Consider the following 17,999-nt stretch of genomic DNA (forward strand, 5'->3'; position numbering starts at 1 on the left):
TCTCACTGAACTTGACCCCCTCCCTTCACAGTTATTCTTGGCAAATGTTGTGCAAATGTTACATCGTACCCGAAGAACTGAGCCTGCATGATTCACGGGCGAGTAATGCATCTGTGTGTGTACCTATCATACGTCCCACATCCTTTTGATTACAACATGTTTGGTTTTGCCTAGGGAAACTGATGCATCAAGAGAGAAGGATCCTGGGAGAGAAAAACTTAAAAGAATAAACAGTGGAAGAAACAGAGACATGCTGCTAGAGAGCACCAGTTCACGCCTGGCTGTACCAAAGCCTGGTAACTCCTGAGGCTCTTAAGTTGTATATGCAGCAACACAACAAGGAATTGTGCCAGGGACCTTCAAGTAGCTAAAAACCTTCTCTGTCAGAGTGATTTCCCCCAAAATGCATGGTAAAAGAGATCATAACTGTTCCTCAGCCTGAGAGGAGATGTATCTGCACCACTCACTGCATATGCAAATATACTAAATGAGTCCTGATTAGCTCTTCTCCATGTCTGGGCACTGGATGTCCTTGTCCTCTCTGTGCCTGGGAAGACTTTCCTTTTCTGCAAGAAAATTTCTTAAGTGTTTAGCTAAACTGCTGTCCTGGTTTTGGCTGGGGTAGGGTCCATTTTCTTCCTAGTAGCTGGTGTAGTGTTGTGTTTTGGTTTTAGTATAAGAATAATGTTTATAACAATCTAATTTTTAGTTGATGCTAAGTAGTGCTTACCCTAAGTCAAGGACTTTTCATTTTCCTATTCTCTGCCAGTGAGGAGGTGCACAAGAAGCACAGTCAGGACAGCTGACCCGAACTAGCCAAAGGGATATTCCATACCCGAATTACCCAAAGGGATATTCCATGCCATAGAACATCGTGCTCAGTGTATATACTAGGGGGAGTCAGCTGGAAAGAGACTGATTGCTGCTTAGGGACTGGCTGCGCATCAGTCAGCGGGTGGTGAGCAATTGTATTGTGCATCACTTGTTTTTCTTGGGTTTTATTCCTCTCCCTCTTTTTTCTTTTCTTCTTCTTCATCATCATCATCATCGTGTTTTACTTTATATTAAACTGTTCTTATCTCAGCTATGGGGTTTACCTTTTCCCAATTCTCCTCCCCATCCCACCCAGGGTAGGGAGTGGGAGTAGTGAGTGAATGGCTGTGTGGTACTTAGTTGCTGGCTGGGGTTGAGCCACAACACCCACCTTCAATGCAAGCCTTCCTAGTTGTGCATCCGCAAATCACTTCCAGCTCATCCATCCCTGATAGACAGCTCTGAGCAGTTTCATCTTTTGTGTCCTGAGAGCTTTTCTAAGAGGAACTAACCCAAAGGAGTTCATTGGCCACCCAGGCACCAAGCAGAGAAACCACCTCTAGACCAGACTTTTGTCTAGCAGAACACCCTGCATTAGTATTTTTGGTTGGCTGCGTGATCTGAACACTAATTTTTGTTCTAGCATAAAGCCCTTGGAGACTGCACAATAAACACCAGCAGATCAGAGCCGTGAAAGGGTAGAAGTGGATGGATAGAGAGTGTTTTGTCATTAGAAGTTTAATTACAGTTCTTGCTTGCCTCTCCTTCTCACTGGGAGCTCAGTGACAAATGTGAAAGACCGCCTGCAACACACGAAACCCCAGTCCTATGGAGTTTACTCACACACTGCTGTCACGGGGGCTGCTCCACAATTAAAGAGTATCCACACAAGTAAGGGATGGTGAGTGTACTGAAGCTTTTGTGCCATCAGCTCCAAAGTTGGTTCCTGCCCTGGCAGAGTCTGCTGACAGCTCATCCCCCTGTGCCTCCTCTCCACACTGGCTGCTCTGCTCAGGAATCGCAGCCTTGGACTTCACCAGCCAAACTCGGCCAGATAAATACAGATGAAGTTGTCCTTATGGCAGGAAAAAAGCTATTAGAAAAATACTTTAAACAAATGCATTTTAAGATTGTTGTCCTTTCTGCCATAATGACTGGAACACCTCAAGGTAGTTTTAAACGCTGTTTAAGGTTGCGTCATACATTTTATACCATAAATTATTAAATGACTTAATGGACAGTGCATTAGAAGGAAAACAGGCAAATTACAGAATAATTTAACTGTTGCAAAGAAACAGAGCAACTTGCAGGACGTAAAACACTCTATTTTGACACAGAATGCCTGAAGCTAAAGCAATTAAGGCTGCAAAATATTGCCGGCTGACATGATGTGTATGTAAATTTGTCATTCATTGGCAAGGGTTTGTAACAATCACAAGTAATGTGCACAATAAAACAACCATGTGGTATAAAATGCTTTCTGCTAAGAGTACTTGGAAAATGGTGGTTATGTATCATTTAAACATATCATTATTATACATACAGCAGTTGTTTATGACAAAAGATACCTCTCCAATGCCAGTAGCTCAAACAAAGATAGCCCCTCAAAATATTATTTACCATTATTTGTGTGCAGGTTCATGAAGGAAATATTTTTTAAGTTCCTTTTAAGAGCTGCTGCAAGCTTTTCACTGGAGATTCAAATTCTAGTGAATCAGCCCCTCCAGGCTAGTTTAAAAAAGCTCACAAACTCCCTGCACTTTGCCAGCAGAGCTAGCAAAGAAAGAGATGCCTGAAAGATGCCAGTACTTATATGGTTGAGTCAGTTATTTTATGTAAAACTGAGAGCAATAAAAGAGGCAATGAGACCTTTTGAGCCCCCATTAAAAAGCAGCAGATTTAACTATCGATCTTTCTGATCTGTACATCTGTGCATGCTGCTCAACTCAAGAGCAAGGGAAAGCCCACAGCACCAAGGGTGAGCCCAGCTTCTTGGGTGCTTGTGCTCCTCCCTAGGAGCGGTGGGAAGCAGGAGCTGCTCATTCACCAAGGTCTTTGTAGCAAGGCAGGCAACACCTGCCCAGATATTACAGCTTCTTCTATGGCCTCTACAGAACCATAGAATTAAAAAATGTAGTCCTGGGGAGCCTGGGCTCAATCTTAAGCCATTTATTGCATGAAGAAAGGAAAAAAACCCAAAGAGAAGGCATGGAGGAGGCTCACATCCCCTCAGCCAGCCCTCAGCTGGCTCTCCCATGTCCCACAGGTGGTGCTACTGCTTGCCAGCCCTCCCCACCACCGGGCCCAACCTCACCACCAGCCCTGGGGAGGGCCCAGGCTCCCAGGCTGCCTCAGAGATGCTTGCACACTCCATCCCATGACAGGGAGACTGGTCAGTAGGGGCAAACAGTAGCTTAAAACCACAGGACACAGGCCTAGAGAAAACCAAACATGAAGTCCAAAATAAGGATCCCACGGTTTCTGTTTGGGGGTGATGGGTCACTGGAGGTGGTGGAGTCCCCTGTTTCAGCTCACTTGGTGCTGGCATGCAGAGTACAGCCTGCCAGCACAACCTGCTCTGCGAGCCTGGCTTGATGTCCCAGCTAGACCAGGGCTCCTCGGTGGTGAGAGGCTGCTGAGAGCAAACCCTTCTCCAACTAAACCTCCTTGCGCATCTCTGCAAAGCTGCCCCAGATGGCACCCTTCCTTCCAGCACTTGTGTGCTCCATCCTGTCATTTTGCCTCCCTCTTCCCCAAAAATCCCTCTTTACAAACAAGGAGGACAAAATAGGTTTTCCTGTAAATCCCTTGTCCCAGGTGAGATTACTGACTGACCAGCAATGGCCCTTGACATAGGAGGAGCACGAGCTGGGTCTTGTCAGAAATGCTAGGAGCTCTCAGGGGCACAGGCAGCTCAGTTCCCACTGACACCTTCGTTTCCAACAGCATCCACCAGCTCACACAAAGAAATTCCCCAAACTGCCACATACTGCCTCTAGACCTTCAGCAGCTTTTGTTTTTCCCAGTGATTTTGCTGATGAGGTGAATTAAGCTGTCTCCACTCTTTAGACACTATTTAGGAGATGCTTTTCCTTAGAAAGCAAACAAGTCCATGTTTCAAATTTCTGCGCTTGGCCACATTTTGGGAAACCATCCAAAAGGATATAATAAGCCTCCACCAGAGTGAAACATGGAATTTACCTGAGACAGGATTTTAACACCACATCTATTGTCTTTAAACACCCCCTTTGTGAGGTATAGAAAAGGAGCAGATACCCCACAGTGCCATGTTCCATGACAGGCAGGAGCAAGGCAAGCACTCACCTGGGATGCCCCTTTCCCTGCACCACAACCCTACAAATGCATCCTGCTAAGGACAGAGGTGACACAGCGACATCGCAGAAGGAATCTGAGACAACCAAATTCCACTGTGGTGGCTGCAAGCAGAGACCGAAGTCAGCATCTCCTGCATTCCCACCAAGACACCAAGTTCAGAAAAAAAAACCCCCACCAAACCTACAGTGCACCCATTCCAGACTAACCTCTTCCTCTGGGGCAGCTGGCATTAGAAATTCCACATTTCCAACTGCTTTGCCAGCACCAGGGCAGCTCCTGGCAAGTGGTGATGCTGTAGCAGTACCTAGATACCTTGTCCATTTTTCACCTGATGTCCTCACTCCTTTTTTTTCAAGTTCTTCTCTTGTAGGTTGGTGCCAAAAGGTAGGAGGAGAGGGTGCAGGAAGAGGGTGAATTTAAAAACATCTCTCCATATAAATAGAATAGGTTATGCATGCCTCTCTGAAGTACAGTATTAATCCCAATTGTGCCATAAAATATATATGACTCACTTGAGCCTTGTTCTCTCGTGAATTATGAACTATTATATCACTCATGGGATAAGTATTATGTCTCTTGAGAGACCATCACCTTTCCTCTATTTTATAATAGAAAACTTCATTGAAACCTGCCGTGCCTAGTATAAGCAACTTCTTGTGATACACATTAAACATTTTCCTTTTACAGCTTCCTTCATTTAGCTGATATTCACATCAGGGTGAGTTCTTTCAGATGTAGCATAAGCATAAATTAGTATGTAAGAGAAGTAGTCGTTTAGCAGAATTTTTTCTTTAATAAATCTGGTGATATTTATATTTCATCACAGAGCAGAGAGATTTTTAACACATTTAAAGATTTATTCCTGTAGTAAGTATCCAATTAATAGGGCTTTAGCATGCAGACAGGATTTGTATTTATGCTGAAGAAAATGTGTTCTCATTATACTTTTATTCTCATGTTAGATTTATTGCGGGTTCCATTGTAATTTATTTTAGTAGCTCCATTTTCTAATTCTTTATATTTACATGTCTTTTCCAACAAAAATAATAATACATAAATAATACCTGACAACACTTTGCAGATTTTCTCTATTTGTATGCTTCAATTCTCCGAGCATCTTGGAATGGAAATGCTGTGAACTACAAAGGAAATCTCGATGTGATCTCTATTACATGAAAAATTATCATTTCTATATCCTCTTCACTCTGCCAAGTTCTTTCCAAGTTCCAGTTTGCAATGCACGAAAGTAGGCAAGAAATGGTAGCAAAACTGAGTAGTAATATTCACTCAACGTGTCGCTGTAATTAGTGGTGTCAGAGGACAGCCTGCTGCACTGCAGCAGAGAGCTCTTTCCTATTTACTGTCACATGTATTTTTCCATAGGCTTTTTGGTTTGCTGGTGTGGGGTTTATGACACGATCCTACCACTGCTATTCTGCAAACCGCTGCTGAGACTGATGTTTGGTCAGTAATGCTTTGCCCAGCACTTAACCCAGCCTGCCTGGCTTTCCGCTGGTGCGCAGCACGATCAGGGTTTGAAGCTACAGTGAGATCAGCCTCACCAGCCACCAGCCAGCATTTCAAACACGAGAAGATCATATGCTGAGCAAGTGTCCCCGTGCATGCTGCCCCTCCCAACAGGAAGGTTCCTACAGGGTGCTATGCAGCAGCTTTCCCAGGTCTGTGTGGTATAAGGCAGCTTTCTCGTGCAGCCCATCCCAGAGCTGTAGCCCCAGCACTAATCCCAGCGGGTCAGACTCTGCCAGCAGTCAGCGGGGCACACTCAGCATATGCCTGGAGAAGCCAGCTGAGTTACACCGCAGACGTAATGTGATATGTAAGAGCCAAATCTGGCCAAGCACTGTTGCAGTAGATGTTGCTTTCATTTTGCAGTGTACCCTCTGCTGGGAAAAAAAAAATGACTTTGTGTTAGATATCACATCTAATTATTCCTGTTGGGCTGGCCCAGAGAAATGTCAACAGTGCATTGTAAGTGCTAATTGGGGTGTCCATGCTCTGCAGTAGATTTGGGATACAACACCCAAGACTGGGGAGGTTAAGCATGTTTTAGAATACTGTACTGTAATGAGCTTAGTCTCCATGGAAGAGGCACAGCTTTGCTGCACACACTTCATGCTGCACTGCCCAAGCCACACACTAGCGTGCCGGTTAAGGCAGGCTGCCCATGGCCACCACCAGGAAAGGTGAGCAGTCTTCCCAGGGCACGCTGCCAAGTGCTTGGCAAAACAGAGCAAGATGAAGAGAGAAGGAAAGGAAAGAAGGAAAGGAGAAAGCGGGCAAAGGAAGCAAAAAAAAAAAAAGACCGCTAGACTGCGAAAGAAATAAGAAGTCGCCAGCTCGCTTACCTTTCATCCCTCTGTTTTAGGCAGAACACCTCACCGATCTATTAAGCTTAAGTGAAGCAATGTGGGTTGGAGCTGTCAATGCCTACACTGGGGCTCCGTTGCAGACACATACTTTGCTGCTTTTTCCCATAGACCCCTCTACGCTTCTGATTAAATATTAATCCAGCCTTATTTCACAACTTCTAAAGCAGAAAAACTATATTGTTTTAATATGGGGACAGCGATGGTACTTGAACCCACAGGATCCAGCCAAATTACTAGTGGCAAATCCCTAAAACAGCCTTTTTTTGACAGCCTTCATTTTCACCATTTCTCTGTTCTGCTTTAGAGCACCAGTTTGAGGGAAGCTGCCCATTTCTTTTGCAGTGCTGGGGTAGCAGAGCATCTGCCATGGCATCCCATCTCTCTACACACTCAAGTACTGAATCATCACTTTTCCCTGGCAACCCTTATAACTTTCAGGAAATATTCTTGTTAGACCTTCACACAATGAAAACAATGTAGTTAAAGCTACAACATGCCTGCTAGTCTATCAGACTGTAAATCTGACAGGGAGCTACTCCATGCCCTTTTATGTCATGGGGCACCTTTTGTGCCCCTCAGTGCATTTTTGCCACTCCCGTGGGCAGCGTTGCATTGGGCCAGTATCCTGCTTTAAACAAACCCACACATATTGCAGAGGCCTTTTCATCTCCCAGAGGAGAAAGAGAACCCTACAACAGGGTGTTACTCAATGGAAACAGGGTTCAAGCCCAAAAGGCTGTACTTGTTTGGATGCTGAGGCAAGAATAGGAAAAGCAAATCTGAAGACTATTGTAAGGACAAAGATGAGACCCCAGATGTATTCTCTGTTTCACACCATTATTATTACCTCATATGCTAATGCAGAAGAGGTAGGCAATTATTCCCGAGCTTGCTTCACATCACTTGTTCTTCCTGACCTCAGATTAAAATATAGCGGTGCCAGACTACACAGAAAATACAGGGCAAAACCTCACAGATGGGCTCTCAGCAAAGGGTTGTGCTGGCTCTGGGGACGAGGTCTGGGTAGGACACTGCAGGTGAAATGCCAGCTCAGAAAGCTCTTGGAGCCATGGGCTGTATCCTTCCAGAGGGGAAGGCATACGAGAAGCTGCACTTCTACTGTGTGTATTCAAACAGGGAGAGGAAGCTGCGCTCTGAGAGACAGGTAACTCACTAAGTCCAGGATTTACCAAACTGTTCTCAGCAGTGACATCCTGAGGTTAGTCACCTGGAGAATCCTCTTTTTCAGGGCAGTATCCTGAAGGAGCAGCTCCAGTTCCTTTTCCTCACTGCATATTCATAAAGACCAGTGCAGCTGCCCAACTTAATCATAAGTTCTAGTAATAGATGTTTTATCTTTCCTGCATGTGAAACAAGTGAGATGTCGGCAAAGCTGCCCACCTACCCACCCCAGATGCCTAGACATAAACACATACTGCTGTGCAAAAGTCAGAGGCAGATGTTGTCCTGCATGTTTTTGAAATGATACCACCCATGTAGACACCTGTGCTTGGTATGGAAGGAAGTGAAAGGTATTTGCACATGCATGTCAAGCTGGAGAAAAGGCCACTTGAATTTACATGGGGTCATAAGAGTGCAAAAATTACCACATGCCTGCATAAAGGTCTAGAAGATCTGAAGAGCTGAAAACCTATCTAGAAACCATGTGCGCACAGCCTGGATCTAGATATCTCTGTCTAATATTTTCCATGGAAAATGTATACACTGCACTGCCACACAGGAACACCCACTTCATGTATATCGCAGAAAGTGAGGATGGCAAAGGAAATATTGCTCTCATTCTGCACATCTTCTTCACTGTCTAGATCCACTAGTTGTAGTTTTGTTTGTGTTCTGAAAGAGCGGGGAGGAAGGGGGGGACATGACAAAAAGCTAAATAAATATTTAATGTGTCAGCACCTGTCATATAGTTTCTGTGCACCACCACTATCGATTTCCTGGTAGTTCTCCTTCCCTACCCAACTTCATTAAAGAATAAAAGTAAAGTAATAAGTCATTTCACACTCTGTCTGACCATTATACAATAATAGCAAGATTTCATGCAAGGGTACAACATTATGCCCATCTGCAGTCACAGTCTCTTTGCAAAAATCTCAATTCACACTTCACATGCAGCTAACCTTGTTACCATTCCCTTCCTAAATCCATCAGTCTTGCAGCTGCACGTCTTCACAGCCCAACATCTTAAAATTCATCACTTTGACACCCTCACATCCCTACAGGTCAAGCTAAAGAAGCCAACCAAGAATAATTAAGGGGTACCCCAGATGTTTAGTTTACTTCTAGACAATCTTTCCCTGAACTGGGTATGGTTCTCTCTTCATACGCTAAAGATCCATGTAAGGTGCTTGTCTTAAGGGGAGGAGACCTCCAACAAATTTCAGAGGTCTCCCCTCCACTTTTTTTTTTTTTTTACAAGTATAGCTCTTTGTAGTTGGAATTTGAACAAGAAGCGTGATAATGAGTAGGTTCAGGGAAGGAAAGGTGTTATCTCATTAAGGTAATTACTAAGACATCCCCACGACTGCCTCGGTTTGAAAATGTGGCAATTAAAGCGCCCTACATAGGCTCCCAGAGACAAGGGAACGCGACAGCCTCGGACAACTTTTGCGTGCCCGGGCCGGGAGGGAGGGAGGGAGGGGAGCAGGGACGCTGTCCGCCCCCCTCCCCGCCGGAGCGCCGGTCCCGCGGGGCACGGCCCGGGGCAGCGGGGGGAGGCCGGGGGCCGGCGGCTGCGCCCCCGGCAGAGCGCGGCTCCCCGGCGGGGCGGCCGCGGCGGTGGCGGGGGAGCCCCGGGGGTCCCGGCGCGCCCCGCATCCATCGCTGGCAGCGCAAAGCGCCTCGCTCGGCTTCCTTTGAAAACCGCTAATTTTGAGGACCGGCGCTCGTGCGCTTCCGTTAATAGAAGCGGCTCGTGAAAAATAGGGCATATGAATATGGAAACGGCGTTTTAATGTGACGGGCGCTCCGCTGGACCTGCTCCCCGGCTGGAAATACGCAGAGACAGGCACTGGCTCTGGCTGCCCCACGGCCCCTTCGACGGCGGGGGCAGCCCAAGGGAGGAACGAAATTCAGAGGCTTTTTCGCGAAACAGGGGCACAGGGAGCGGGGCCTTCGGGGGCCGTCCGCGCCGGGCCCGGGGGGACTCCGGCCTCATCAGCTGTCCCCCGCCGGGGACCGCGGGGGTCATCTCGGCGCTGCTCCCGAAACAGAACAGGCAGCTCCCACCGCGGGACGGGGGCGCAGGGCCGGCCCGGCAGGCCGGGTTTGTGCTGTGCCCCCTCTCCCTCGCGAGCAAGGGCTCCGCGTTAAAGCGGCTGCTGGGAAAGAACCCGGTGGTGTCACCGGCGGGAGACGAGGGCTTAGCAGCAGAAGGAACAGAGGGGGTGAAAAAGCTGTGTAATTCAAACCTGAAACGGTCATTCGCCGCCCATCCTCACCACCCCCGGGCTGGGGATATTTCTAACATAACGAAGGGGTTTACCCGTTCCATGGGTGAGCTCAGCCTGGCTGCACTCACTCCACGCCCTGGGCTCAGCCGAGTCGTTCCAGTGGGCTGCAGCAAGGACTTGGGGCGACTTAGAGCGTGAGCTCACAACAAAAACGTCGTGTGAATTTAGGAGGAGTATAAACTCTGGAAAGGGAGAGAATAACAAAAGTTAAAAACCTACCCGCACAAGAAGCACGAAAAGCTGTAGGAGCGATAGGCAGTTACACGAATTTAAGCTAATACGGCGTTGCAGGTGGGCTGCGCGGCCCGTGTAACCGGGAGCGGGGTAAGGGCACGGCAAGGAGCCCCGCTCGGCGCTGCTGGCGGGTTCCCCGCGGCTGAGCCGGACTGGCCGGCCCGACTGGGCGAGCGGATCCCAGCTGCCACCCCGGCGCCAGGGCGAGCACCCTCGGAGCGGCAGACGCAATGCTCGTCCCTGTGTCCCGGCCCGGCGAAGTCCCCCTTCCCACCTCCTGTTCTAATGATGGCCAAACCAAGCCTCCGGGAGGGGGGAGTAATTAAACATGATCCTGCTGCTGCATCCCGCGGGAGAGCCCTCCAGCCAAGAGCGGAGCAGCGGCCGGGAGGGCTCCGCCAGAAGCCGGAGGAGGCAACGAGTCGCCAAAACCTGCCTGAACGTAACAGGACTTCCCCGACGGAGCCTCCCGCGTCGCGCCCGCCTTGCAAAACACATAGCCAGGACCCAGCAGAAAGAAACCAAAGGGGAACCGGGGACAAAGCGACCAAAGGGGCTCCGGCGCTCCACCGCGGGGGCTCCAGCGATCCCACCGCGGGGGCGCCTGTGCCGGTCCGGAGCGACACGGGCGGGAGCGGAGCAGCCCTGCCCCGCTTCCCGCCCCGCCGGCTGGAGCTGGGGCAGCTCTCAAACACCCGGGGCAAAGCCCTCGGGACGCAGCCCCTGGTCGGTGCTCTCGGGGCCAAAGGGCCTGGCCCCCAGCACCCCGTGCCTGGCAGGACAGGGGCTCTCTCCCGGCCGGCGGGTGGCGGAGAGACGAGCCAGCCGGTGCTGCGGGAGCCTGCCTCAGCCGCCTCCATCTTCATCACGGCCCACCGGCAAGCCGCCGTGGAAGGAGGCCGCCGGATCCCGCGGGCGGCAGGCTGCCTTGGCCGCCCGGCCGAGCCCTGCCCCCGAGCCCCGGGCGGGGCGGGACGCTGCCGCGGGGGCGGGACGCGGGGCGCCGCCGGGGTGCGGGCCGGGCCGCGCCGCCCGGAGCTGTCCCTGGTGCTGAGGGCGGGCGTGGCCGCAGCCGCCCGGCTCGCGCACGCGTCCCGCGGGGCCGGAGGGGCCGCGGCAGCCGCGCTCCCGGCGTCCGTCCCCCGGCGCGGGGGGGAGCGAAACCCCCAGCCACCGGGAGCCACCGCGTCCCCGTGCTCACACGCCGCTCTCCCACAGCCTCGCGGTTCGTCTCCACGCTCAGCGCGCCAACAGCCAGGTCTCTTCCGGCGGGGGCCGGTTTTTCCCGCGGTTTAAGGCTAAGAGCGCCCGTCCGTCTGGCAGCAGACGGGCTCGTTTATTTGTTCACATCCACGTCCAGGGCCGGGAGCGGAGGCCGGAGAGGGACCGGGACTGCAGGAATTCAGCAGCTCGGCACCAAGTCTGGGGGCGGCCGCGGCGAGGGCAGCTGTCTGGCGGAGGAAAGGGGACAAAACCCGGGCGGCCCCCAACGGCGCCGGACGGCGGGTGCTGCCCGGTGCTGCGCCGTGCCCCGCGCAGCCCGGCCCGCCGCCCGGCTCTTTGTCCTGCCGCAGCCCCGCCGAAACGCGCGCCCCTGTGCCGGGGGTGCTTGAGCAAGCAGCGGAGCCCTTTCCCGCAAGGGTGGCCCGGCCGGTCAGCTTCGGGGGCAGCCTGTCCCCGGGTCGGCTCTTTCCCGGTGCAAGCGGGTAGCGAGACAAATGAAGGGCTGACATTTCCAGCCCCGCTTCCCAAATGGGGAAAGGGGGAGTGAAAAGAAGGGATTCCTGCTCCAAACCTTCTTCTCGCTCGCACGCACTTTCCAGTTGGATCTGGAAATAGATTTCAGGGGAGGTCGCGGTTCCTCGCCGCCCACCCCCGGCAGACCCTGCTTTAGACACCGTCCGACTCCACACCGGCATCCCCCAGCCCGGCCGCACTCCCCTGCCTGCCGCGGTTCCCGAAGCACCGGGAGCCCCCAGCCCCTGCCTGGACGGGGACCCCGCGGTTCCGGGCCGGCCCTGCTCGGAAGGGGGGAGTTTAGGGGGACACATCGATTTTGCATGAACTTTCCTTCCTTATTGTCTCTACTTTCCAGCGAGTTTGTGCGGTCAAAACCGAGCCTCGATTTAGCCATCGAGAACAACGAGCTGGGACCAGCCTTTCCAGCCGGATCGCCTCCTTTCGGGAGAAAACAGCCCAGGATTCATTGTTTAGACTCAGGAAAGGGCTCTAACCGAGCCCAAATTTCCTACCTCCTTCCCCAGCCCGGATAGGATGCGTTTCCCAGGAAAACCTCGGTGGCGAGGGCTGCTCTGGCCACTCGGGACCCCGCTCCCGCGCCGTTCCTGGCGGGCGTAATTTGGGGGGCCACGGCGGAGGCGCGGGGGAACAGTCAGCGGCCGCCGCAGCACGGGCAGAAAACGAGGTGGGCGTTCCCGACCCGCTCCCCTTTTGTTAGATCAAGGCAGAGGTCAATATGGTTTTAACGCGAATTTATTAGCAGAGAAATCAGCAAGCCGCTCACTAATTAGCAAAGCCCAAATAAACGTGCCCGGAGGCTTCTCTTTTTCTTTTTTCGTTGTGATTTTTTTTTTCTTTTTTCCTTCTATCTCAAAAGAAAGGGAGCCCAGGAGAAATGGGGGGGGGGGGAGGGGAAGAACGCCAAACCCTCAGAGGAGAGATAATATTGGACTTTATGAATGTTTTATAGGTAATTGCTGTATAACTTTCTAATTTCGCAGGGGGTTGTTCATCTCTAAAGGCTGGGGACAGAGCCGTCCCCGGAGCTCGGTGGAGGGTCACAGCCCCCAGACCCGACCCGCGCCCCCTCTGCCCCCGCGGGACCCGGCGGCCGGGCGGCCCGGGCAGGCGTGGAGCAATGCGGCGCTCGGGGGGGCGGGGAGCTGCCTTCCGGGGGAAGGGGGGGCGGCAACAAAGATCAAAGGCCGGCGGGGCCGGGGGCTCCGTACCGGCCGGGACGCCCCTGCCCTCCCTGCCTGTTTCCCCTCGTTACTCACCCCGACCACCGGCGCTCGTTGCCTGTCCCAGCTCGGCGCGGAGACAGCTGCCGGCCGGGGGCCGCGTCCCCAAGCCCGGCACGGCCCCGCCGCGCCTGGCCCCAGGGGCTGGAGCCGGGCCGGGCCGCCCGCCGCGCCGCAGCCTTCCCGGAACCCGCCGCTACCCTGCCCAGGTGCTTAAAATAACGACGAGGGGCACGGCACCTGCGCGGGGATTTGCTTTTCCTTTACAATACAGATAGGGAAAAGAAGCGCCGGATATGAAACAACGAGCCTAAAATTAAAAATAATTTTAAAAAAAGTGGCATTTGCCTTTTCTACTCCGAATTTCTTGCGCTCTCGTCACGGGGAAAATTAGCTACCTTGAATTTCCACGTTTGTTAAAAAAAGATAAAGTTTATTTTTTTGTTTTTGGTTTTTTCCCTGTAATTTTCCAGTCACAAAAAAATCTATATTTTGTCATCTAAGCATTTATTTTACTGAATCCAAAAAGACATGAAAAGGGAGAGGGGAGAATCACGTTCGTTCGTTTTAAACTAACGTATAGAAGTGAATTTTTTTTCCTCCTTTTTTTAGACGACATATAATAAATATGATATAGCACTCAGCACTCGGTCTGTACAATTCTGTTCGCATTAGGGAGCATGCCACTTTTCAATAAGAAAAAAAAAAAAAGGTCATGAGAAAAATCAGTGCAAAGTTCTCCGTTCCCCCGGTCTTCTCCGGCGGGCGGGGGTCGAGGCGCTCTCATTCCCTCCGTCCTCCGCAGCCGTTAGTCTCTCCGGCGGGCTCAGGCTCCCTCTCCCTCTCCTCCTCCTCCTCCCCCTCCGTCCCTCTCTCTCTCCGAGCTCCAAGTCCTGCCTCGCAGGAGCCGAGGTCGGCGGGTCGCCCCGCGGCTCTGCCCGCCTTCCCCCGCGTGTGGTCGTTTCACTTACGGGCTCGGCTCTGGGTTCACGGTTCAAGAGTCCCTGCTCTGACTGATCGCCTCCCTCGGTGGCCGGTGGCTGCCTGCAGAAGCTCCTGCCCCTCGGCTTCCCCTCGCTTCCTCCTCTGCGGTGCTGGGGCTTGTTTGGGGACGGGGAGGGGAAGGGCTCGTTGCGGGGACCGCGGTGCCGCTTCACCGGGGGTGCGGGGTGCCGGGCATGGGGTTGGCCAGGGGGTTGAGAGCTGGCTGCCCTCCGGGCCCCAGCCCGTGGATCAGCACCCGCGGCACCAGCGGCCGCTGGAGCTGGGGGTGCGGCGCGGGGGGAGTCCGGTACATGCTGCTGTACATGGCCGCGGCCGCCGCGGCCGCCGTCGTGCTGTCCATGCTGCCCAGCAGGCTGGGGTGGTAGAAATAGGGTGAGGGGAACATCCTCTGCAGGGCCGAGTAGTTCCCGGCCTCGGCCAGCAGCTCCAGGCCCACCGCCGTCTGCCGCTTCCACTTCGTCCTGCCGGGAGGGGGAACAAGAGGTGGCTGCAGGGCGGGCGCCGCGACGGGGCGCCCGGCCCGGTTCCTCGGGAGTCCGCGGCCGACGAGCCCCCTCCCCTCCCTCTGCACGGCCCCGCACCACCGGGGCCCCGGCGGGGCGCTCCGGCCCTGCGGGCCCGCACACGGCGCGACCCCCCCGGCCGCGCCCGGCTCCCCCCGCACCCCCCGACACACGCACGCGGCGACTCCGGCCAAATTAATAACCACGGCACACGGTTAGATCGCAGCGCGCTGACACTAATGGTTTGCGACAGAATTAGGGTGGCTGCAACCGTATGTAATGAGACAGAAAATTACGGCAGCGGTGACAGGGGCCGGACCCCCCAGCCAGCCGCCGGGGAAGGCGCGGGGCAGCCGCCAGGCGCTCCCCGCATCGCCCCGCGCTCCGGCGGGCAGGAGCACGACGGCGCCCGCCTGCCCCTCCCTCGACCCCCGGGGAACCGCCGGGGCCCGCCTTACCTCCGGTTCTGGTACCAGGTTTTCACCTGCGTGTCGGTGAGGTTGAGGGCGGCGGCCAGGTCCATGCGGTCCTGCACGCTCAGGTACTTCTGCCGCTCGAAGCTGCGCTCCAGCTGGTTGAGCTGGTGGTCGGAGAAGGCGGTCCGCGCCTTCCGCGGCTTCTTGGCCCGCACCGGCGGGCTGTCCCGGCTGCTGCTGATCTCCCGGTCGCCCTCCTCCTTTGTCCCTGCGAGGGAGCCGAGGCGCGGTGAGGGCCGGCGGGGACACCGGCTCGGCCCCCGCCCCGGTTACGGGGCCCCACCGCCCCCTTCCCAGGGGTTCCTCTGGGGGAACGGTCAAATACGGCGGGAGGCGGCGGCGGCGAGCCCGTCCGGAGGACGGCGGGCTTTCCTCTCTCAGCTCGCCAACTACAGGGCTTTCGTTATTTTCTCGCCCTCTCCCCCCGGCCCGAAATGCCGGGAAATCGATATGTCAGCCCGGCTCCGCTCGGGCCCGGGTTTGTGGCGCTCCTTGATCTTCCCCGCAGGAAGAACAATAATCTCCCTAATTGACCCACTGGGGAGGTTGGTGCACACAAAAATGGCCAGACCAGACTGTACATCTGGTTTGGACACTCTTATGCTAATGCTAAAAGAGCAAAATGAGCGGCACACCCGGGCGTCTCGCTGCTCTCCATCCTGGCAATAATATCTCAATGGGGCAAAATTAGAAAAATGTGTCCTGCCGGCCCTCGGCTGAGCCGGGCTACCCGCGAGGGAGGGCAGCTCCGCCGGCACCGCAGGGAAAACAGCCCCTCTCCCTGCCTCGCCTCTGCTCACTCGGTCCCTTCCTTCCCTTGCCTTTCCCCACGCACACATAGCTATTTTCATTTACGAACCCCGCACGGCGGGGTCTTCCCCAGCAGCACGAAATATGCAATTTAAAAAAGAACAAAAGATGAAGAAATAAACCTCCCTATCCCGGCACGGGGAAAACCCGGGTGTTTTGCAAAACGCACAAAGCCCTTCAACCCTCCGCTGCCTATCGCGGGCCGATTGTTTTTGTTATTATTTTATTTTTAATTAAAAGTTCTTTCGTTTATTTGGTATTGACTGTTCGGAAAGTGGGATATTTTTTTCTTTATTTTTATTTTAGATCGAATGAGCAAAAATAAAAAGGCTGAAGGCAGCAAGTGCAGCTGAGCCGCCGATTCTTAGAAAGCCGGAGAATCATTTACGCGCATTTGCATTAAAAATAAATACATTCCGGTTTCCAACGCGATCCCATCGGTCCTGCTTTTTCCTTAGAAACAGGGAAGTTAAATAAAAAAGAGGCGGAAAGGCCGAGAGAGAGAGAAAAAAAAAAATCATTTCCTACCGATCTTAAACCGGCGGCAGCGAGCAGTAGCCATCGGCTGCGCCAGCCGGTGCAGCGGGCGCTCCCGCCGCTCCTTTCCCCCCGATTTTCGTTTCACCGACACGGCCGAGCGCAGCGGCCCCGGTTTTAGCGGCGGCCGAGGAGGTGCGGGGCCGTGCCTGGCCGTACTCACCGTGGCATTTGATGTCGCCCTGCGTGTCGTCGCGCTTGTCGAGCTTGGCTTTGCCGTCCTCCTGCTCGAGTTTGGGCCTGAAGCTCTCCGGGGCCCCGCTGCCCTCCTGCTTGGGGGTGTGATGGGGAGAGGGGACGCTGGTACTGTAAGGTGCACACGCCGCCAGCGGTTTGCTGTCGCCCAAAATGTCCTTAATTAAAAAAGAAGAGGTGGAAGTCCTGGGGCCGGAGCTGGCCGAGCCGAGCTGGGGCGGCGGCGGCTGTGGGGGCGACGGCTGCAAACTCGGCGGCGGCGGCGGCGGGTGCGGGCCGAGGTGGAGGTGGTGTGGCGGCGGCGGGAGGCTCTCCGCCACCCCCAGGTGCGGCTCGGGGTGCTCCATGCTCACCGAGATGGGCGACGAGGGCGCCGTCCCCACCGTGTCGATCTCCGAGCAGGGGGACGGCGTGGCCTGGCTCCTAAAATCCGCCGGCCGGCCGTCGCCGTGGGGGCGAAAGTCTCCGTTCATGACTCCGGGGCTGCCGGTGTTGCCGCCCGACAGGATCGTGTCTATCCCGAAGCTGGACGCGCTCGGCCCCTCCATGGCGGACCGCTTAGCGCCGCGCCCGCATCCCCGCGAGCGGCCGCGGGGGTCGCACCGGGGGTGGAGGGGAAGGGAGGGAGGGGGGGAAGCGGGTTACCCCGACCCGCGCACCGGCGGCGCGGGCGGCACTAACGCGGGGCCCCCGCCGAGCGCCACATCGCCGCCGGGCCGGTTCGCCGCTACCCAACTTTGTTGCGGGAAGTTGCGGGCGCGGAGCGGGGCGGACACCGGCCACTGCGGCGCGCCCGCCCGTGCCCACCGAGCTCCTCTCGGCGGCGGCGACTCCCCCCGTGACGTCAGGGCCGCCACGTCCCCCACGCCGTTTATTATAAACCCGGGCTTTTGCCGCCGCCGCTGCCCGCCCCCATTGGCGGGCGGCCTAGCGGGGGCTGACGCAGCGCGGGCGGCAGCCAATCGGCGGTGGCGGCGGCGGGGACGGGCGCGGGAGGGAGGGGGGGCGCGGCGCCCCCCCTCCCTCCCGCGCCCGTCCCCGCCGCCGCCACCGCCCCGTCGGGCCCCAGTGCCCCGGCCGCCGGATCGGACCCCCCGGAGACCATCATCCGGTGTTCCCGGGACGGTTTCCTGGTTGAATGTCAAAGTAATGGGAAATGCCAGTGACAATACGTCGTATTAATTCTGATGAAGTGGCGTGTCAACCTAATTAGCAGAGTAATTATAAAGGTGGTAATGAATGATTT

The 17,999-nt window shown here is 54.7% G+C and overlaps 1 protein-coding gene across 2 annotated transcripts; it reads right to left on the minus strand.

Annotated features, from left to right (window-relative positions):
• Window positions 1-12,881: 12,881 nt before the first annotated feature.
• On the minus strand, window positions 12,882-17,608 carry BARHL2 (BarH like homeobox 2). Of its 2 annotated transcripts, XM_056356091.1 has the most exons (4): window positions 17,107-17,608; window positions 16,722-16,911; window positions 15,194-15,419; window positions 12,882-14,693 (listed from the first exon to the last, which is right to left on the minus strand). In XM_056356091.1, exons 1-4 carry the CDS (start codon window positions 17,299-17,301, stop codon window positions 14,381-14,383), a joined length of 924 nt encoding a protein of 307 aa, XP_056212066.1. In that variant the 5' UTR covers window positions 17,302-17,608; the 3' UTR covers window positions 12,882-14,380. The 2 variants fall into 2 exon arrangements, with proteins under 2 accessions (XP_056212066.1, XP_056212065.1); XM_056356090.1 differs by having other exon boundaries at window positions 12,883-14,693; window positions 16,722-17,608.
• Between the last annotated feature and the right edge of the window lie 391 nt (window positions 17,609-17,999).

Source organism: Falco biarmicus, chromosome 11, assembly GCF_023638135.1.
Source record: "Falco biarmicus isolate bFalBia1 chromosome 11, bFalBia1.pri, whole genome shotgun sequence".
Taxonomy (NCBI): domain Eukaryota; kingdom Metazoa; phylum Chordata; class Aves; order Falconiformes; family Falconidae; genus Falco; species Falco biarmicus.